This window comes from Lynx rufus, unplaced genomic scaffold (genome assembly GCF_022079265.1).
Source record: "Lynx rufus isolate CCGP_SWC_20201006 ecotype Redwood Valley unplaced genomic scaffold, mLynRuf1.p SCAF_1, whole genome shotgun sequence".
Classification (NCBI taxonomy): domain Eukaryota; kingdom Metazoa; phylum Chordata; class Mammalia; order Carnivora; family Felidae; genus Lynx; species Lynx rufus.
In genome coordinates, this window is record NW_025814823.1 from 108,160,316 (window position 1) to 108,184,117 (window position 23,802).

General features: G+C 35.6%; 1 protein-coding gene across 3 annotated transcripts in view; it reads left to right on the forward strand.

The window, feature by feature from the left end:
• The window catches only part of LYRM7 (LYR motif containing 7), a 220,353-nt gene extending 196,907 nt beyond the window's left edge, over positions 1–23,446 (forward strand). For 2 of the 3 annotated variants that reach the window (XM_047084211.1, XM_047084226.1), the window contains 4 exons: positions 6,281–6,353; positions 7,839–7,909; positions 12,572–12,653; positions 23,210–23,446. In XM_047084211.1, coding sequence (XP_046940167.1) covers positions 6,281–6,353; positions 7,839–7,909; positions 12,572–12,653; positions 23,210–23,280 — 297 coding nt within the window. In that variant the 3' untranslated portion in view covers positions 23,281–23,446. Of the gene's footprint in view, positions 1–6,280; positions 6,354–7,838; positions 7,910–12,571; positions 12,654–23,209 lie in introns of those variants that run through there. The other variant, XR_006962807.1, reaches the window with a different exon arrangement.
• Positions 23,447–23,802: the final 356 nt, after the last annotated feature.

Here is a 23,802-nt window from a genome sequence, read left to right on the forward strand (position 1 = left end):
TTCCTTCCCCAGGTCAAGGAAGTTCTCAGCTATGGCGTATGTATGGTGTATTTGTTCAAGTACACCTTCAGCCCCTTTCTCTCTCTCTTCTTCTTCTTCTGGAATTACTATGATATGGATATTGTTCCATTTGATTGCATCACTTAGTTCTCTAATTCTCCCCTCATCCTCCTGGATTTTTTTATCTCTCTTTTTCTCAGCCTCCTCTTTTTCTATAATTTTATCTTCTAATTCACCTATTCCCTCCTCTGCCTCTTCAATCCGTGCTATGGCTGCCTCCATTTTATTTTGCACCTCATTTATAGCATTTTTTACCTCCTCGTGACTATTTGTTAGTCCCTTGATCTCTGTAGCAATAGATTCTCTGCTGTCCTGTATGCCTTTTTCAAGCCCAGCGATTAATTTTATTACTGTTATTCTAAATTCTTGTTCCGTTATATTGCTTAAATCTTTTTTGATCAATTCGTTAGTTATCACTACTTCCTGGAGTTTCTTTTGAGGAGAATTCTTCCATTTCATCATTTTGGGTAGTCCCTGTCGTAGCTCCAAACTGCAGGGCACTTCTGTGCTCTCTGGAGTAACTTGTGTTGGTGGGCAGGGCTGCAGTCAGACCCGATGTCTGCCCCCAGCCCACCGCTGGGGCCACAGTCAGACTTGTGTGTACCTTATCTTCTCCTCTCCCAGAGGCAGGACTCACTGTGGAGTGGTGTGGCCCCTGACTGGGCTTCTTGTGCACTGCCAGGCTTGTGGTGCTGCTTCGATGGTATATGGCCAAGGGAGTTTTAGCCGGGGTGGATCCGCAACGTGCACAGGGGTGGGAGGGGTAGGCTTAGCTAGCTTTGCCTTTGGTGGTCTCCTGTGGGAGGGGCCCTGCAGCACCGCAGTGATGGATCCACAGAAGCACAACGTTGGGCATTTGCGGGGTGCAAGCAAGTGTGGTGACAGGAACTGGTTCCCTTTGGAATGTCAGCTGGGGTATGGGAGTATTGATGACATTTTCTTTTCCTTACACTAGTTCCTTTAAGTTTTCATTTAAAGTCCAGTTAACATACAATATAATATTAGGTATACAGTTACACAGGTAATACCTGTAATACAGGTATTACAACACCTGGTGCTCATCATCAGTGCCCTCCTGAATCCCCCTCACCTACATAGTCCATTCCCCTGCACCACCACCTCCCCACTGGTAACCATCAATTTGTCCTGTATAGTTTAGGGTCTGTTTCTTGGTTTGCTTCTCTCCGTTTCTTTTTTCCCTTTGCTCATTTATTTTGTTTCTTAAATTCCACCCATGGGTGAAATCATATGGTATTTGTCTTTCTCTGACTGACTTATTTCACTTAGCATAATACTCTCAAGTTCCATCCATGTCATTGCAAATGGTAAGATTTCATTCTTTTTGATGGCTGAGTAGTATTCCATTTTGTATATATATTTACCACATCTTCTTTATCCATTCATCACTTGATGGACACTTGAACTGTTTCCATAATTTTGCTATTGTAAATAATGCTACTATAAACATCAGGATGCATATAACCCTTTAAATTAGTATTTTCATATTCTTTGAGTAAATACCTAGTAGTGCAATTGCTGGATCATGGGGCAGTTCTATTTTTAACTTTCTGAGAAACCTCCATAAAGTTCTCAAGAGTAGTTGCACCGGTTTGCATTCCCACAACACTGCAAGAGGGTTCCCCTTTCACCATGTCCTCGCCAATACCTGTTATTTCTTGTGTTTTTGAGTTGAGCCATTCTGACAGGTGTGAGGGCATATCTTGTTGTGGTTTTGATTTGTATTTCCCTGATGATGAGTGATGTTAAGTGCCTTCATTTGTCTGTTAGTGATCTGTATGCCTTTTGGAAATGTCTATTTATGTCTTCTGCCCCTTTTTAATTGGATTATTCATCTTTTGAGTATTGAGTTTTATAAGTTCTTTGTATGTTTTAGATATTAACCCTTTATCAGATATGTCATTTGCAAATATCTTCTCCCATCCTGGAGGTTGCCTTTTAGTTTTGTGGATGACTTCCTTTGCTGTGCAGAAGCCTTTTATTTTGATGTAGTCCCAATAGTTTATTTTTGCTTTTGTTTCCCTTGCCTAATAGACATACCTAGTTTGAAGTTGCAATGGACAGTGTCAAATAGGATTTTTATGGTTTCATATCTAACATTTAAGTCTTTAATCTATTTTGAATTTATTTTTGTGTATACTAGTTCTTAAATTAGGAACACTGGCTTTTGTATTAATGACATTACTTTCTTTTTTCCCTAAACAGCATGTAAAATTTACTTAACTTTACATTTCCTTCAATCCCATGCAACTTGTCTTCCACCATTCTTGTAATATTAAACTGCCTAGGTTTCTATGATACTCGATTACCTTTAAAGTCCATATTTATACAAACAGTCTTTTCAAGGCAGTCTCAGCTTTTACTGTCACAACTTCAAAATTCTTTCAGACTCTACACATCTCGATTTCAAAGCCACTTCCATATTTTTATGTACTTGTTATAGTGGTACCCGATTTCCCAGTATTAAAATCTGTTTTAGTTTCCTATGGCTAGGTGGCTTAAGGCAACAGAAGTGTATTGTCTCATAGTTCTGGAGGCTAGAAATGAAATGAAATGAAAATGAGAATGTAAAGAAATGAAAGTGCCAGGAGAGCCATGCTCCCTCTGAAACTGGGTAGAGTCTCCCCAGCTTCTGATGGTGGCTGTCAATCTTTGATGTTCGTTGGCTTGTTGGCTTGCTCTTACCTCACTCTAATGTTTGTCTCCATCTTCATATGGCAGTCTGTGTGTGTCTCTGTGTTCACATGGCATTTTCCTCTTAAGGATACCAGTTATATTGTATCCATTAAAGTGGAGTTCACTTTAATGACCTCATCTTAATTATATCTTTAATGACCCTATTTCCAAATAAAGTCACATTTACAAGTACTAGGGACTAGGACTTCAACATGTCCTTTGGGGGAAGCACAATTCGTGCTATAACGGTATGGGTATATCACATTTTATTTACCTATTCATGAATTGATAGAAAATTGGGTTGTTTCTACTTTTTTGACTATTGTGAATAATGGTACTGTAATCGTTCATGTATAAGTTTTTATATAAGGGTATGTTTTCATTTCTCTTGGATATATACCTAAGCATGGAATTGCTAGAAAATGTGGTAACTTTATGTTCAACTTTTTGAGCAGCTGCCCAACTATTTTCCAGACAGCTGCACCATTTTACATTCGTACCAACAATGTATGAGTTCTAATTTTTGCACATTCTTGCAATGCTTGTTACTGATTTTCTTTTTCGTTATAGCCATTCTGCTGGGGTTAAGTGTATTTCACTGAGATTTACATTTATATTTCCCAGATGCCAGATTATGTTAAGCATCTTTTCATGGTCTTAATGACCATTTGTCTATCTTTAGAGAAATGTCTGTTCATATCCTTTGTCTGTGTTTTTATTGTTGAGTTGTGAAAGTTCTTTTTATGTTCTAGATACTGTCCCCTTACCAGATATATGGTTGGTAAATATTTTCCTCCAATGTGTGCTTGTCTTTAACTCTTTTTTGATAAAGTCCTTTCACTTTCTCTTTAAAAAAAATTTTTTTTTTTTTAGTTTTTATAAAGGTGATCAATGTGAAAAGTTTAAGAAGTCAAATAGTGTTACACAGAAACTAATAGATGTCTCCTTCCTTCTACATACTCCCAATTCCTGCTCCCCAGAGATAAGTGCTTTTAGTCATTTTAGCTATTTTCATATTTACCTCCATGTTTCTAAATAACATGTTTAAACTGCTATTCATTGGGTTTTTTTTCTCTTTGAGGATAATTATTTACTGACTTTTAACAATGGAAGTTAAGGACCAAGCTAAGCTCCCTCCTTATACCTTAGTCTTCTTGTTATATAAATTTTGGTGTATCAGTTTTCATTTCTGATGTTACTATGAGTGTATAAAATTGTCCACAGTTGAGTCCTCTAATATATGATTACATTGCCTTTCTTTTCTAATTCTTTGTTTTTCTTGAAATTAATAATTTTGTTTTTATTATCATTGGTTAGTTTCCTACTTATCTTTCCAAAATTCAGTTTGATTTTTTTTTCCTAGGAACATCTTTTCTAGAGCAGTTCAACCTTGGCTGTAGTCTAGACTCTTTTCCAGGGTGGGCACACAAATGCTGACATGTATTTGTCCTCCACCATCATCTCTGTGTTGGATCACCTGTCTCACTGGTTCCCATGTTTTTTCTTTTGTAGTTCATCGCCTTGTGAAGCATTTGCATTTTTGAAAATGTCTGTTTGCCTTTGTAGTTAGGTGATAGTTTAGCTATGTATGGTATTTTGAGCTGGACATTTTTTTTTTTTTCAAAGCTTGAAAATCTTAAACCATTGTCTTCTCATAATGATGTTATTTAGAAGTCAAGTGCCAGTCTGATTTTCTGTTTTTTGTATGTGAGTTGTTTTTTATCTTTGAGATTTTCCTTTTTTTGTTTTTTAGCATTGTGCTGAACTTATATCATGATGTCCTATCGTATGGGTTTTGTGTTGGGTACTTGGTGAAACTTTATCAATCTAGTATCTCAAGTGACTTAGTTGGTGATATTTTCTTAATTTTCTCCCCCTTTTAATTTCCTTTGTTTTCTCTCTTCTTGTTGGAAATCCTATTAATGTAATTGTTGGTTCATCTAGATTATGCTCTTAATTTACTTTCTTTTCTCCCCTTAGTTTCTACCTCTGAATTTTTATTCTACTTCTCAACTGTTTTTCTCAACTTAATATTTGCTATTACTCATTTGCTATCTGAGAGCTTTTGGGAATTTTCTGAATGTTTCTTTGTTAATTTACTATAATTTCTTTTTATTGTTACAACGTCTTTGCAGTCACTTTGTTTCGGAGTAAGTTCATTGTGATGGTTTGGTTTTTGTTTTGTTTTATTTATTTATTATTTGTTTATTATTTATTTATTTTATTTTATTTTATTTATTTTTTGCTACATGTTTCTTGTTTCTGTTTTGGTGTCTGTCTTTGATGTTTGGTAAATATATGTAAATATTTAAAACCATTCCTAGCACACAGGATATACTCAGTAAATAAATATTAGGTATTTTGTCTAGTGAATAAACTAGAGGAAAGGAGGGAATGGGGGCAGAGTGACAAATCTGTGTTAAGTAGTCTAAGCTAAATGATCACCCAACTACAGAGGCAGGTAGACATTTTCAAAAATGCAAATGCTCTACCACAAGAGGATGAACTTGAATAATGTTCAGGGATGGAGAATATCGAAAACATTAGAGAGACATTCCTAAGGTTTCCACATGAAAAGTAATGTAGACTTAAAGAATCACCTAAATATTTCAAGCTTGAGAAATTCAGTGTCTCCCATTCTCTGAAATTAAGAAGACAGGAGAAAAAGCAATATTGGGGCAACAGGATTGAGTATGTTTTTAGATTTGAGAAGTGCAAAGTAGACTTAGTTTAACACTAAAGACTCTACATAGTCTGTCTTCTACCCAAATGTCAGCCTTTGTTCTCTATTTCTTTAACATAGCCTTAGAATATTCATTAGTCTCAGTATTCTGCTTCTCTTTTGGGAAATCACAATCACACTTTGTTAAATTATATGTGACATCTTGCTTCTTGGTCTCTTAAGATATATACCAGGTTCATGAGTTTGTGTATGTGTGTGTAAAACTTTAAGAACAGATGAAGTCCTCAATGTTAAGAAAAGTGAGAGTACAAACCAGACTGACAAAGTTTGTTAGTAGTTGATAGTATACTGGTTTTGACAGGGGGATTATTAACTTTTTGACCATTCCTTGTTTTTTCCAAGAACTTGGTATTATTTTTTAAATAAAGCTATTTTTTTTATTTAAAGATAAATAATGAAGGGAAAGTTATTTTGGCAAACCCTCATTTTCACCAGCTACTTTGAAATATAGGCGCGCCTGGGTGGCTCAGTCGGTTAAGCGTCTGACTTCAGCTCAGGTCATGATCTCATAGTCTTTGAGTTCGAGCCCCACGCTGGGCTCTGTGCTGACAGCTCAGAGCCTGGAGCCTGCTTCAGAGTCTGTCTCCCTCTCTCTCTGCCCTTCCCCTGCTCCTGCTCTGTCTCCCTCTGTCTCAAAAATAAATAAAAACATTTTTTAAAAAATTAAAGAAAAATAGTCTAAGTAACAAACAGGAAAGAAATGCTGTTGAATCCTTGTAATTATATAAAATGTGAATTTTTTTTCTTTTGAGATCTGAATTCTAATTTTTTTTTCTTTTACAGGTTTTACAGCTCTTTAAAACATTACACAGGACCAGACAACAGGTTTTTAAAAATGATACCAGAGCATTAGAAGGTAGGTTTACTTTTTGCTCCTTTGGAGTAAGTGCATTCTTCACATGGCTACTAATATATCCAAGAAAACTTGTATGCTCAAGACCCATCTTAGAGAGTGATCTTCACTATCTCTCCCCTAATGTTGTTATGTTTTGTAAAGATTAGTTTATATTACACTTCTTTGAGGCGTATCTTCTTAAAAAATTTTTAAAGATCAAGTTCTTACAAAAAATCAGAATTTCAGTGTGATCCTTTGTTTGCTTTATGTTCGAGCCATTAAACTTACTCCTCTATTATATAATCCCATTTTCACACTCTTGGACCAGATACTACCATATAGTTAATGCCTTGTTTCATGCTCAAAGTGATAGTAGTGCTGAAAGAGAACCTATCCCAAACGATTATAATTTAGTATTTCACTGTTTTAAGTGGCTTCTTATCTGGAAATCAGAGCTCTAAAGCTTAGTTTCTATGTTGGTCATGTTCAGTATCTATCTTAATACATTTCTAAAACTCTTTGAGAGGGCACTTAGATAGTGTCCTCACTTTTCCCCAGGAATTCAAGTTTTTGTAATTCACCAAAAATAATTTCTTGAATATTAAAGTGTATACTTCATTTTGTATATACTTTACCAAATTCATTTAATCCTAGATCCCTGTGAGTTACTATTATAATTTCTGTTTTCTTCAGATGACAAAATTGACAAAATGTGAAAAAATTTCTCCCACATCGTATTTAGTGAGAGGTACAATTGGAATTTAGCCTAAGCAGTTTGGGTGCAAAGCCCAAATCTTCACCATCTTACACATCGAAATATATCAAGCAGCTTTTCTGGCTATTCTCCATCAGCAGCATATTTTTGTTACTTTAAGTGTTTTCAAGTGACATAAGAACAGTTAGCCTTACATAATTACTAAGCACTTTACATGGGTTGCTCTATTCAATGTTCACAGCATCAATAAGGCAGTTGTTAGATTGGACTAAATTGTGCTATAATGATGCCAAGTGTCAGTGGTGTACATGAACAAAAGGTTTATCACTCACTTTACATGTTAGCCAAGACACTTATATATATATTTTGTTCCTATGTCTTTGTCTGTGTGTGTGTGTGTGGTTTAACATGCTTTTGTATATTTTGGGTTTTGCCATTTTAAAGCATTTTAATTGTAATTTTTAGATTTATGAAAAAAAGCATTAAATGGGATTTATTAGAATCTAGTAGCTGGAGGTACACAAATGAAACTGGAAGTAAAAAGCAGAAAACAAAAACATTAGAGCCTTAAGAATGTATTCAGTTTAATTAGAAATTTGCCGGCCTGTCAAAAGCTCTCCAAGACACTTGTTTAATAAATATTTTGTTTTTTTTAGCATTTGTTTTACATGAGGCAAAACTATCTCGACTACTAGAGAAGTAGTCATTCATAATGAATAACCTATAAATTCTTGGGGCAGGAATTATAAATTAGAAAAGAAATAATTGTATATATATTTTTCTTTCTCTAGCAGCCAGAATAAAGATAAATGAAGAATTCAAAAGTAATAAAAGTGAAACTTCTCCCAAGAAAATAGAAGAGGTACAGTAATTGCGTCTTTCATTTATGACAAAGCCCTTATACATTTTCTTAGCCACTAGAGAAAATGATGAAAATAGAGGGGTTATATGAAATAAAAATTATTACTTGATAGTTAAAGGCATCACAACTATGTCTATAGTTTACTTGTTTGGTATGGCTCACCTCTTCACGCTCATCTGCCTACACCCCTAAGACAGCAAGTTTCTGGCTGAAAAGAACATGGATGTAGCTATGGTCAGAGCAAGAGCAGCTGAACCAATCCAGAAACCCACAGAAATCCTATCTTCACCTAAGGCGAGTGACTGAAACTAAGGAGAATAAATATTAAAATTGCAGATAGAACTTCTCTATTCATTTAGCTCAACTAGAGGCTTTTTTTTTTTTTAATTCCTGTCTTGGCAGTGAAAGTTAATCAGCCAGTTTGTGAACTCTTCTTGTTTTGCCTTTTAGTCACTTGTTCTAGTTGAAGACAGTCCGTCTACTGACACTAATCTATGAACTTCCTAATACTCCCAGTACATATTCATTTTAAAAAATGCACAATGATTTGTTTATTGTTTAAACTCATATTGCATATACATACATATTGTCTCTGTTTTTAACTTCCCAAGTATTTCTTTATCTCATTTTGTATAAATGTAGGGAAAGAACCCTTAGGAAGAAAACAAAAAAATGGAAAATTTTTTGCAGGGCAGTTATAATTCCAAGAATTGGTTTGGTTTAATAAAATCTACCTGTTAACTTTTTTTTTTTTTTTTTACTTAAAATGCATTTATTTTCAGTAGAGAAAAATACTATTTTTAGAATAGTAAATATCTATAATGATCAAATTAATGAGACAAAATGAGGTAGCTTGAGTATTTCTATCCCTGTAATATAAAGGGAAAGATTTCACTTAGCCATTTGATAGGGCAAACAGGGACTTTGTAATTTTTTTCATGGCAGAAGTTAAGATGACATCATAAGTGATGACTTGAAGAGAGGGTAATGGATATATACAAAAGTTTGTACCATTTGCTTTTCAGTAGACTGATTACTAAGAATGTGATAATTGTTTTTTAATTTTGAAATCATGGTAAAAAAATTTTAAATTGAAGTTTGTTTATGTCAACTGGGAGATGAACTACAGTCTTCTAAATTTATTTTACTTGTGAAGCACCAATTTAGCATTAAGCAGTATAGAAATTAGATATTTGTTATATACAAATATATATTTTGTATGTTTTATAATTCTGCATCTGTTAAATATTTAGTGGTTCTTAGATTATCACATTGTTGTGTATTAGAGCATTAATGAAATCTTGATGCCAAAAGGAATTTTATGCATCCTTTACACCAGCAGTTCTCAACTCTTTGATCTCAAGACCCTTTTACTTTCTTAAAAGTTGAGGACCCCAAAGTGCTGTTCATGTGGTGTCTCTTTCACTATTTACCATAGTAGAAATTAAAACTGAGAAATTTTTGAAATATATATTTATTGTCTAAAAATAAGCTCATTACACATTAACAGATATACTGTTTATGGAAAATAACCATATTTTCAAAAAATCTAGTGAGAATATTGTTTTATATTTTGCAAATCTCTTTAAAGTCTGGCTTAATAGCAGTCAGCTAAATTCTCATATCTGCTTCCTCATTCAGTCCGGTGCAGTGTTTTTTAGATTGAAATATATGAAGGGGCACCTGGGTGGCTCAGTCAGTTAAGCATCGGACTTCAGCTCACCTCATGATCTCACAGTTTGTGAGTTTAAGCTAACTCACATCGGACTCTTTGCTGTCAGCACAGAGCCTGCTTCAGATCTTCTGTCTCCCTCTCTCTCTGCCCCTCCCCTGTGCGCATGCTCTCTCTCTCTCAAAAATGAATAAACATAAAAAGAAATATATGAAGAAAATTCAGCCTTACACAGATGTGTAGTTGGAAAAGTGTCAGAGTACAGAGTAACGTTTTCAAATAAATTGAATATTCTTTGATACTACACCTCAACAGTTTGTAAATTTCTTTAAAGGTTAGTTGCGCTGTGGAACTCTGTTACCTGTTAGACGAATGGGTGGAGAGAAGTAGGTAGATAAGTAGATGCTTTTTTTTTTTTTGGCTCCTGGATTTGTACGGACCACCTCTTGCTCATCCTCTCTGATTTCCCCATATCCCTGTTCCTCATCTAACTTTGTTTCCAGCATTAGACCTATGATTCAACTCAGTTTATGCACCTCCAATAGATGAGAACACCCATATTTTTCCTTTCTCTTGCCAGGTCCCTTCTCAGGTTTTTGAGAGGTGAGTGTTTGCTCTAACACATCCTTCTCCGTATCCGTTAATGGCAACTCCCTCCTTTTAATGCTCAGACCAAAAACCTTGGTCAACCTCTTTCTTGATTGCTTTCTTTCACACTTATATCCAACCTGTCAGCCAGTTTTGTTGGCTTAACCTTCAAAATACATCCAGAATTCTACCACTTCTCATTCTCCCCATCATTACCTCCTAGTTCAAGCCACCATCATCTCTCACTGGATTATTACAAAAGCCTCCTAGTAGGTATCCCTGCTTTCACCCTAACTCCCTAGAGCCTATTCCTCAACACTTTTAAAAGAAGATTGTTTTATTTTTATTTATTTTTATTTTATTTTATTTTTTTATTAAGTAGACTTCACACCCAGTGTAGAGCCCAACATGGGGCTGGAATTCATGACCCTGAGATCAAGACCTGAGCTGGGATCAGAGTTGGATACTTAACCAACTGAACTACTCAGGTGCCCCAGATTGAGCCTTTTAAAAATATATAAAGGTGTATCTCATCACTCTTGTACTCAAAAACCCTCATAGCTTCTCATCCCAAAGTAAAAACTAAAGTCCTTACCATGGCCTGTAAGACTGTATCATCTGACTCCTGTTAACTCCCCACTTCAGCTCACCCTCTCTCTCCTACTCTTCCAGTCTCAGTGTGTTCTTTGAGAGCACTGGAATTCACCAAGAACTTTCCTGTCTTAAGGCATTTATGGTTTTGCTTCTTCCTAGGATATTCTTCTCCAGCGTGGCCTCAAGTCTTGATTTAGTAGACTAATATATTTAATATGTCTTTCTCTTGGAATGGATCTTTTACCCATGCATGATTTTGTAACATCGTGCACCATTGACTTGGAAAATACAGGTTCACTAAGTAATGCATACCTTCCAAATGTTGACATAGTTCAGTATGTAATGTTTTAAAATTATATTTATTAATGTTAATATCCATCTCATAAGTAAAATTTCTAAGTATTGGGAAACTATCAAGCTCATGGTGGCAGATACAATTTCCCTAGAATTCTAATTTGTTCTTGAAAATTTGAATTTTGTCATTGTCAGCAAATAAAATAGAGTCCACTTACTCATTTTCAAGAAAATGTTTTCCAAATACCCAAGTCTGAATAATCATAGTTTGTCTGTCTGTGGTTCATTCAGGTCAAAATGGTAGTCCATGGAGAAAACTCTACTTTTGCTATAACTCAAACAATGCAGAAAGCTCTAGTGTCATGAAAATCATTTTGACTTCATGGTATCTGAAAGACTTTCAAGGTACCTTAAGGGTCCACAACTTTACAAATCTTTGTTCTAGTCCATTTCTTCATTTTGCATATGATAAATTCTGAAACTCAGAGTAGGTTATTAACTCAAGTCCTAATACTTAATGATAGAGCCAGATTTGGAATCCAAGTATTCTGACTTCTAATTCAGTATCATTTCTAGTGTTTATAGTACATCCGACTCTATAAAAGAAAGACTCAGCCGTCTCCTGAAGAACACAGCATTTACTCTTTTATTTAAGTTTATTTATTTTGAGAGCAGGAGAGGGTGAGAGAGAATCCCACACAGGCTCTGCAGAGCAGAGCCTGATGCCAGGCTCAATCCCATGAACTGTAAGATCATGACCTGAGCTGAAATCAAAAGTTGGATGCTTAACAGACTAAGCCACCCAGGCACCCCAAAAACAGCTTTTTTATTTAAAAAAAAAAATTTTTTTTAACATTTATTTATTTTTGAGACAGAGAGAGATAGAGCATGAATGGGGGAGGGGCAGAGAGAGAGGGAGACACAGAATCGGAAGCAGGCTCCAGGCTCTGAGCCATCAGCCCAGAGCCTGACGCGGGGCTCGAACTCACGGACTGCGTGATCGTGACCTGAGCTGAAGTCGGATGCTCAACCGACTGAGCCACCCAGGCGCCCCAAAACAGCTTTTTTAAAAAAAATTTATTTTAATTTTATTTTAGAGAGAAAGCAGGGGAGAGGGGCAGAGGGGAATAGAGAATCTTAAGCAGGCTCCACACTGAGCCTGATGTGGCTCAGTCTCATGACCATGTGATCATGACGTAAGCCGAAATGAAGAGCCAAGGGCTCAACCAACTGAGCCACCGAGGTGCCCCCCAAAACAGCATTTTTAACATATAAAATACACATTCAAGAAAAAATAATCTATTTTGGAACAAAATTTGGAATGGATGGATAAAAGTTCAAACTACACATATGTCTATATTCTCTACGCTTGGAATAGTTTTAAAAAGTTAAAGGCAGTATTACCTAAAAACAACTAAACAGTATACCTACAGTTTTCAAAATCATTGCATTCTATATGGACCATTGGAAAAAAAAACACCCAGAGGATTTATTATGTTTGGTTTTCTTAACAGCTAATAAAAATAGGTTCCGACGTTGAATTGTTACTCAGAACATCTGTTGTACAAGGTATTCATACAGACCACAATACATTGAGTAAGTAAAATTAAAAATATTTTCTGACTTCTATGTGTTTTAAACTATTGAGCAGTTGCAGTGCTTTTAATGCTTAATAATAAAGCAACTTGATTTTGCCAGACAATGTGGTATATCCTGTATACATTTGTTTTTTATAAATTTTGTTTTCTTTTTAATTTTTTTAAATTTTTTTTACATGTTTATTATTATTATTATTATTATTATTATTATTTTGAGAGAGAGAGAGAGAGAAAGAGAGACAGAGTGTGAGTGAGGTAGGGGCAGAAAGAGAGGGAGAGACAGAATCCAAAGCAGGCTCCATGCTCCAAGCTGTCAGCCCATGTCAGAGCCTGACATGGGGCTCGAATTCACAAACCACGAGATCATGACCTGAGCCGAAGTCGGAAGCTTACGAACTGAGCCACCCAGGTGCTCCTATCCTCTATATATTTGTAAGGCTACCATTTAAAATGCCAGATTATGAAACTTTATTTTACCAGATTTTTTTTTCTTTTTTAAATTTATTTTTTCTGTTTAATCTTAACTACTGGTTATATTATAGAACTATAGTTACAAAAACAGTATGACTATTTTTTCATCATATTTATTTGATGTTCTTAACAATTGTATTATCAGTTAAAACCTACTTAGACTGTTTATCTTTTATTCTTTGGTTAGAGTTATTTTAATTTAGAAGAGTTGGTATTATAGAAAATGGAAATACAGTTGAGGATCCTCCATTATACTTCCAGATACCTCATAGGGCTTCAGCAGAATTTTCATTTCACATTATATTTTGTTCTCATTCCCTAAAATATCTTTGAGGACGACGACGACAACAACAACAACAACAACAACAACAACAACAAAAGATGACATTCAAATTTTTGAAAATGTTTTCTTTTTTCTTTAATTGAAAAAAAAAAAAGGGAGAGGGGCAGAGCAGGGAAGAGAGAGAGTATCTTAAGCAAGCTCCACACTCAGTGTGGAGCCAAACACAGGTCTTGCTCCCTTGGCCTTGGGATCATGACCTGAGCCAAAATCAAGAGTCAGATCCTAAATTGACTGAGCCACCCAGGTGTCCCAAGGTTTCTTTTTCTTTCTTTCTTTCTTTTTTCTTAAGTAATCTCAAAGTATAACATACAATCAGAAAAGTGCTCAATTATAAATATACAGCCAGGGAATTTTCACAGAGTAAAATAACCATGTAATCACCATACAAAGTAAGCTATTTCATAATATTATCGTATTCCCCTAACTCCTCATGTCCCTTCCAGATACCCGCTTCTAATAAGCTAACCACTATCCTTACTATTAATACTATAGATTTTTAATTTAGTAAAATAAAATGTTTGAACTTTATGTAAATGGAATTGTAAAGGATTACTATTTTGTCTGGCTTTTTTCAACATTGCATTTGTGAGATTAATCTATTTTGTTGTGTATAACATTTCTATGAATACTGTTGGAACATATCACAGTTTATCCATGCTGTTCATTTGTGTTGTTTCTAATTCTTAATGTGTAATGACTATTGATTCCTTGAACATAATTGGATGTGCCTTTTAGTTCAAAATTTATAAATATATGAAAAATTTATGTGTGTGTGGGTATACACACGCACACACACACACCAACACCACACTCACACACACACATATACATAGTTGACCCTTGAGCAGTACAGGGGTAGGGGTGCTGACTACATTAGAAAATTCATGTGTAACTTTTGACTACACAAAACCTTAACTACTAATAGCCTGCTGTTAATAAGAAGCCTTACCGATAACATAAACACATATGTTATAGTATCATATACTATGGTCTTACAATAAAGTAAGCTTGAGAAAAGAAAACATTATATTTTAAGGAAAATATGAATGTATGATACTCCTAACCAGTTTTCCAAATTAGTTAGGCTAATTTACACTTCCAGCAGCAGTGTCTGGGACCTCAGGGTGCTTCATATCCTCACCAACACTTGGTAATCTGCACCTCTTTAAGCACCCTTTCTGGTGATTGTGTTATGGTATTTGCATTGTGATTTTAATTTGCGTTTCTTTGGTGACTAATAAAGTACTAGCACCCTTTCAGTTGTTAAGTGGCCATTTGGATATTCTTTTATGAAGTGACTGGTCTTTTCCCCCTTTTTCCAAGGGGTTAGCTGATTTTTTATTACTGATTTGAAGGAATTCTTTGTATATTCTGAATATACATTCTTAGATCTATGTATTACAAGAATCTTTTACTTAATGGCTTGCCTTTGGTTTTGGTAATGTTGCCTTTTGATGAGAAGTTTGTAATTTTAATATAATCCAGTTTGTCTATTTTTTCATTTATGGTTGATACTTTTCTGTCCTGTTTAAAAAAATCTTTGTGTGTCTCAAGCAAGGTCATGAAGAGATATTCCTATGCTTTCTTCCAAAAGCTTTAATGTTTGATCTTTTCCATTTGGTTGTTTATATCACCTGGAGTTGGGTTTTGTATATGGTATGAGCTAGGGGGTCAAGATTTTTTTTTAGTTGAAGTATAGTTGACACAATGTTAGTTTCCGGTTTACAACATAGTGAGTTGATAACTGTCCATGCTATGCTAACCCCAATGTAGCAACCATTCATCACAACACACTATTACACTACCATTGACTATATTCCCTATTATTTACCTTTTATCCTTGTGACTTACTCCATATCTAGAAGCCTGTACCTCCCATTCCCTTTCACCCCTTGTTGCCCATTTCCCCACCACTCTCCTTTCTGGCAACCACCGGTTTGTTCTCTGTATTTATAGGTCTCTTTATGCTTTTTTTGTTCATTGCTGTGTGTTTTTGGTTTGGTTTGGTTTGGTTTACATAGAAGTGAAATCATTTGGTGTTTGTCACAATGTTTTTACATGTGAATGTCCAATTGATCGAGCATTTATAGAGAAGACCACTTTTTCCCACTGTACTGCAGGGTTACTTTTGTTATAAAATAAAATGACTATATATGCTCTCAATTGTTTCTGAACTTCATAATCTCTGCAATTAGTTTTTGTATCGATCCATCATATGCTTTAATGTCTTGATTATTACAGTCTCATAGTAAGTCTTGGTATTTAGTAGTTTAAGCCCTATAAAGCTTTAAAGTTATTTTTAAGTTCATGAGGATTTATCAGAAATTATTAGATCTGAGTTGTATTCATAAGGGCAGTAAACATAGTAAAAAAAAATGCAAAACATAAAATTTGCATTACTCTAAATTGCAAATTTTAATCATTACCTTTAATCTTAATAATGATCTTTAGAGCTTTTGTGTAGTATAGCCAACATTTTATACAGGTAGTCCCTTCTAAATGTTATTATTTGAATAAAATAATATTTATTTATATGAATAAAAATTAAGTTATTTCAAACATTTAAATTGGATATATTTCACATGCCTGGTTTTAGATGTGATAATACTGGTTTAAATTTCTTTTGATCTTTTGGTTTTCTTTATAATTTAATTTTCCCACAAGATTGAAATTTTTGAGCCTTTCATGGTAATTAGTATATAGTGCTATATTATCTTAAGAATGGCCTCATCATTCTTTCTATTAAGAGATATATGGGTCTCTTTTTCCTACTTTGTGCCTATGTCGAAGATATAACAAATTGGATTATTTAATCTACTTTAAAGTTATTTTAAGCAAATATCTTCACAAATTTTAGCAGTGTTTGTACTGGTATATAGAAATGAATTAAAATTCTGCTACTTGGCTAAAAAGTACTGTGTTGAACAGACGCAGTGGGAATAGGCAACTTTGTCTTGTTCATGATCTTAGAGGAAGAGCTTTCTGTTTTTTGCCATTGACTATGATGTTATGGGCTTGTCCTATGTGACTTTTATTATGTTGGGGTGTGTTTCCACTACAGCAGTTTTGCTGAGAGTTTTTAATCATGACTGCATGTTGAATTTTGTTGAATCCTTTTTCTGCATCTTTTGCATTGATTCTATGTTTCTTTTTTATCCTTCATTTTGTTAATGTGGTGTATCACAGTATTTTGCAGATGTTGAACTATTTTTGCATCCCTGGTATAAATTCCACTTGATTGTCAAATTCTGCTTGATCCACTTGATACATGATTCTTTTCATGTGTTGTTGAATTTGATTTGCTAATATTTCGTTGAGGATTTTGCATCTGTTTTCCTCAAGGATATTGACCTCTGATTTTCTTTTCTTGTAGTGTCCTTGTCTAGTTTTGGTATCAGAGTAATGCTGGCTTCATAAAATGAGTTTGAAAGTATTCCTTCCTCTTTTGTTTCATTTACTTATTTATTTATTTTTAATCTTGACCTAAATTTTTATTTGGGCCATAAATAAGTTAAAGGATTTTATTTTAAGAAATTATTGTTTTGGGGATATCTGGGAGGCTCAGTCAGTTAAGCATCTGACACACTTCATGAGTTCAAGTCCTGCAACAAGTGAGCTTGAGCTCCGCTTAAAGTGAGGTTCTGCCCTACTTTGGGTGAGCTCCACTTCTCTCTCTCTCTCTCTCTCTCTCTCTCTCTCTCTCCCTTTCTCTCTCTCTGCCCATTGTGGGATTGTCTCTCTCTCTCTCTCTGCCCCTCCCTCACTTGCACCCTCTCTCTCTCAAAAAACAAATAAAATAAAGTGATTAAAAAAAAAAGAAATTACTTTTTTGGGGGCACCTGTGTGACTCAGTCAGTGTCTCACTTTGGCTCAGGTCATGATCTCATGGTTAATGAGTTCGAGCCCCACATTAGGCTTGCTGCTTTCAGTGCATAGCCCACTTTGGATCCTCTGTCCCTCTCTCTTTCTGCCCTTCCCCACTTGTGCTCTCTCCCTCTCAATAAATAAAACATTAAAAAAAAGAAATTACTCTTTAACTGATAAATTTCATATGACCATAATAAGGTTTTTAGGGACCTCTAAAGTACAGGAAATAAATCATGATCTCGATGTAGTTCTTTTTCAAGATCTGACAACTTCAATAAACTTAATGTTGTTATGGCACATTGATATCTAACATAGAGAACAAAGTCAGGGATTTTATAATCAGTAAAGAAACATTACAGTGAAAAATAGTATACAGCATGTAAATCTGCCTCTTATATGTTTGTCCTAATGAAAGTGCTAGCAGTTACTTTAGAAAAATTCTATTGTAGGGCACCTTTTGATTCCAAAGATTACCTAATAAGGTGAATTGGGTTAAGGGATTGAGTAATGAATATTTGACAGGTTTTCTGGTTATTTACCACTTTCTGAATTGCTCATTTTGTTTCAGAAATTTCCATCTCAGTGAGTTCTAAATTTCCATTATAGAATCTAGAAAATTCAGGGGCTCCTGGATGGCTCAGTCATTTAAGTGGCCAACTTTGGCTCAGGTCATGATTTCATGGTTCGTGGATTTGGGCCCTATGTTGGGCTTTATGCTAACAGCTTGGAGGCTGGAGCCTGCTTCAAATTCTGTATCTCCCTCTCTCTCTGCTCCTCTCCTACTCATATTCTGTCTCTCTCTGTCTCTGAAAAATAAATAAACATTAAAAAAAAATTTTGTATAAGAATCTGGAAAATTCAGTTCCTTGGTTTTCTTTAAAGTTCAGGCATGGAAGGGCACCTGGGTGGCTCAGTTGGTTAAGCATCTGACTTTAGCTCAGGTCATGATCTCATAGCTTGTGGGTTTGAGCCTCAGGTTGTATGCTGACAGCTTAGAGCTGCTTCGGATTCTGTGTCTCCTTCTCTCTCTGCCCTTCCCCACTCGTGCTCTGTCTCTCTTAAAAATAAATAGATGTTGGGCGCCTGGGTGGCGCAGTCGGTTAAGCGTCCGACTTCAGCCAGGTCACGATCTCGCAGTCCGTGAGTTCGAGCCCCGCGTCAGGCTCTGGGCTGATGGCTCAGAGCTTGGAGCCTGTTTCCGATTCTGTGTCTCCCTCTCTCTCTGCCCCTCCCCCGTTCATGCTCTGTCTCTCTCTCTCCCAAAAATAAATAAACGTTGAAAAAAAAATAAAAAAAATAAAAAATAAATAAATAAATAGATGTTAAAAAAAATAAACTTCAGGCATGGAATAGGTGCATAGGTGCAGTACATAGGACATAGGTGCAGTACATTCACTCATACTCAGAAATGAACTTGAGAAAAGATGGTTGGCATACAATCTGTTTTGCTGGCAGTAATGTCAGAGTCAATTTACTGATTCACAAGTGGCACTGGTGTGGTGGCAGAAGCAGATGTAGTAAAATTTAGTTTCCAGCAGCATCTGAAATGTAGCATCTTTTGTTCCATGGTGATAGAAGTGATGGCAATTTCTTGTAGGGGCCAACAGGCAGCAGCAGTTTTCATCATCAAGCCAGTTTTGTGGTATGGATTTGTACATTGTTCCTGGAAGCTTAGCCTTAAGCATGCCTGATTCTTAAGCCCTTACAATAATGCATGAGTTAGACCAAAAACCTTTTTAATAAATGCCTTTTCTGCTTAATCAGCCAGAGTCAGCTTCTGTTACTTTTAACTAAGAACAACAGAAGTTGTTACCAAAAGTGAGGTGCTGTGCGATTAGTTGAATGGAAGGCAAAGACACAGGTGGATATGACTGTTATGGATCTCACCTTTACAGTCTTTAAGGCTGGTGGCCCTTGTTATGTAGTGATGAAACATGAGGTAAGTGCCTCGTAGTGTTTCTTGAAACACACCAAGTACCAGCTGAAGCTATAGGAATAAGAGAAATAACCAGAATGTCATGGTGTTCTGGTTATATCTTCCTGCTTTCAGCAGAATATTGAAAAAGAGAATGAATGCAGATTAAGCTAGTTGCTACCAAGCAAAGATGGAAGGAAGTACTGTTTTGCTAAGGGCACTTTTCTGTCTGTGTCCTGATGGAGAATCCTATACTTTAGATTTAGAGTCTTGCAGTGTTGAAGATGAGAATTGCTCTTACCTACTAACACTATAGCCAATATAAGCCGGGGCTTTTGAGTTCTGACATGAAATAAGATCCTTGCCTCAAGCCATTCTCATTTGTCAGGCAAAGATCAGATATACAGTGCATTTATTCACTGGAGCCTATAGTTTTTCATTACTTTAAGAAATATGCATTAATCTAAGGATTGGGGAATGGGCAGAACGTAGAGGCCATTACCAAAGAATGAAAATCTTCATGCTTAAAAACCTATGACTACCTATACATGGAAATGACTAGAAAAAAAAAATAAATTTGGAGCTTATAAAGTTTTTAAATGAATTATATTGCCAAGAAACCCCAAGTCTGGCTAGCTCACTTCAACTCTTAAGGCCATCCCTGGACCCTTGAACACATATCAATAGCAAGTGGACTGTGAAAGCTTCACAGTCTCAACGAAGAGGATCTTCCCCAGTATCCCACCTCTGGACAAGGATGCCCCTAGCATACAGAACCAGGAGCCTTGAAGAAGAGAGGACAGGAGAAGGTCTTTTAGTCTCCCACAAAACAGGATAGGTGCTGCCAGATTGGCTAACTAGGGAATATATCGCTTGGCAAAAGCAAGAAGTCCTTGCTCTTCCTGTCCAGCAGGATTTAGGATTTGCTGTGGTACAGTGACTGCTGTGTTTCCTATTCCAGTTTTTCATTGCTGTGTCTATACTACCATGTGAGCCCTGGGTAGACCTAAGGGAAAGACTAGCACATCAGCCAGAAATATTTGATTTAAACCTGGTGGATAAGACTTTGGGGGTTGTAAATTGATATATTCTGTGTATGCACCAAAGGGTATATATTCATGTTGTGTAGACAGGAGGGTGGACCACTTGTATTCACTATCCATTCCTTCTTACTGGCTGAAAACTTTTGTTCAGGGTGCAGTGTGCCAAGCCAAAAAAAAAAAAAAAAAAAGGTTATTTCTCAGGCGACAGGACACCTTTCTGGCCAACATAAGCAGTTGTGTACTGGATGTTGCTTGCAAGAAAGCTATTGTTTTCCTGTTAAAAAGTCATAAACCAACCTAGCACTCACCTTTTGCCCTTTTCCCTTCTTGCCTGGAGAGCAGATGTGATGTCACAGCAGCAGTAAAGACAAAAACCACGCATGAAGGATAGCACAACAGGAATGTAAAAAGAGCCTGGCTTCTTAGTGGTAGTAAAGACCCGTAGTAGCCCAGGACTGCGTTAATTCATATTTCTTGATATGTGAGAAAATTAAATCTCTTACTTTTTTAAACTACTGTTTGTTGTACTTTTGGTTAATGTCTTTTCCACCAGACTGTAGACTCTTTGAAGCCGAATAGGCTTTTTTTTTAAATTGAAGTATAATTGACATATAACATTATTAGTTTCATTTCTACAACATGATTCCATATTTGTACATATGGCAAAATGACCACCACAATAAGTCTAGTTAATGTCTGTCCTCTACATAGTTACAAATTGTTTTTCTTGAGATAAGGACTTTTAAGATGTACTCTTAGTAGCTTTCAAATACAGTATTATTAACTATTGTTACCATGCTGTCCTGAAAAGACTATTACATATTCATCTCTGCATCTTCATTTCATGATGTAATGTTCAGCATAAAATAGGCACATATATGTTTGATAAGTGAAACAATTTATTGCCATTGTTACTAAGTTAAAACCTAATCTATAATTTGCTCTCTGGTGATATCTCCCAAGATTTGGTAAAGCAGATGAGATATAAAATATTTATTTAACTGGTTTTCATTTCAGTAAGCCACATTTACGACCTGGCTCATAAGAACATTATTTTTAGTTAGGTCAGTTATATTTTCCTTTCGAATTAAATTTATTTTAGTGACACCTTTTAGAAATTTTTTTTTTAGTAATTCAAATTTACAGAAAAGATGCAAGAGAAGTTGAAGGGTATGGATACTTCCTTTACTGAAATTTCACAAATGCTAACATTTACCACATTTGCTTTATTATTCCTCCCTCATTTTTTTTCCTGGATGTTCTGACAGTACATTGCAGACATAATGCCTCTTTACCCCCAAATGATCATTTTTAAAATCATGATAGCCCTCTAAGATTATATTTGGAGAAAGAGTGTATTTCTTAAAAATACTTTCATATATATTTGCTAAACTTGCAAGGAGATTCTTTTATAAAACCACAGTATAATTATCAAAACCACAATATTAACATTGATACAACTGTATCATTTGCATGTTTTCATTTGTCCTAACTTGTCTTCCATAGCAGAAGAAACAAATTTTCCTTCTGGTCTAGGATCCATTGAGGATCACACAAATAGCATTTAGTCACCATGTTTTTTAGTCTTTCTTAATCTGAAGCAATTCCTCAATCTTTCTTTCTTTCATGACCATGATTTTTTTTGAGAGAGAGACAAAGACAGCACAAGTGGGGGAGAGGGGCAGAGGGGGAGAGAGAATTCTTTCAAAAATTTTTTTAACATTTGTTTATTTTTGAGAGAGAGAGAGAAAGAGAGCATGAGCAGGGGAGAGGCGGAGACAGAGGGAGACACAATCTGAAGCAGGCTCCAGGCTCCATGCTGACACCACAGAGCCCAGCACGAGGCTTGAACTCACAAACTGTGAGATCATAACCTGAGCTGAAGTCAGACGCTTAACCAGCTGAGCTACCCAGGTGCCCCGATAGAGAGTGAGAGGGAGAGAGGGGAGAGAGAGGAGAGAGGAGAGAGAGGAGAGAGAGGGAGAGAGAGAGAGAGAGAGAGAGGAGAGGAGAGGAGAGGAGAGGAGAGGAGAGAGAGAGAGAGACAAGTTTTAAGCAGCCTCCACACTCAGCTTGGAGTCTGATGCAGGGCTCCATTCCATGACCCTGGGATCATGACCTGAGCTGAAATCAAGGTTTGGACACTCAACGTACTGAGCCACCCAGGGGCCCCTGACAGAGTAGGCCCCTGACAGAGTATACCCAAGTTATTTCATAGCAAGTGATGTGAGCATTTTTTTTATCATGATACCTGAATTAACCTCTTCAGGGAAAAAAAGGGAAAATCAATGATCTCAAAATTATGGATCTCAGTTGACCTTCAGCAAGATATGTTACTGAAGACTCATATTTTTTGTTGTTGTTGTTTAACTGTGTTTCTCAGTGGGGAACTGTTGACATTTTCAACAGGATAGTTCTTCACTGCACCAAATTGTCCCATACATCCCTGGCTCCTACCCACTAAATGCAGGCAGCGTTCTTCAGTTGGTGTGACCACCCAAAACACCCCCATGTGAGAACTACTATTCTGTAAAATTTAGGATCTTTAAATTAGAGAAACAGTCTTGCTTTTTATATAATAGGCATTTAAACAAATTTCCTGTTGATTATTTTAATTATCAGTAATCTGTCATCAGATAGGTGATAATCTGCTTTAGCCTAATTCTGTTCACGTAATTAGTTATATTTAATAAATGATAAAAGGTTCAGTTGATAATATATGTTTTAAGATAATCTGAAATGAGAATTCTGTTAACAGTTTCCATTTAAAATCAAGGACTTCACCCTAGAAATTAACTCAAATATTTATGGAAGATCTACCTTAAAATTCAATATTTTACTGTTAAAAAGTTTAGGGGGAAATGAATGTATGTTCATTTTCATGATGTCAATTACTCTTTTTGTTTTTCTTTCAGAATTGGTCCCTAGGAAAGAACTCCTTATAGAAAATGTGCCATACTGTGATGCACCAACTCAGAAAAAATGAGTTTTCTAGGATAAACTCAAGCTTTGTAGTTTTTAATCTTAAATATATAACTCTGGCAAAAGTTTTGGAAATGGAAATATTCCTCTTAGAACTGGCCTGTTGAAAATGAATGAAGTATTGCATCATAATTAAATTTCACATTAAATGAACATTGCTGAAAACTGCAGAACATAGTTAAGTATTTCTAGACAGCATTAGATAAGAAGACCTGTAATTTGCATATAAAATCAAAGTTTATAAAGTAAAATGAACGCTTAGGGAGGCATGTCATACTCATTTCTCTTTGACCTTGATGAGTATTTTAGTCTCACCATAACTAAGAGTGCAGTGTTTTGACAAGTTGGTGGGTTTTCCTCCCATGTGAAATGAAACTGTTAGATTAAAATTATTAGATTAAATTTATGATTAGTCCCACAAACCTTAAATTAGTAAAAAACCATAGCATATACCAACTCTCTATAGAAAGTGGCCTTTGTTTCCTGTAAAGCATTGACATTATTTCTGTAATTATTCTAACAAATA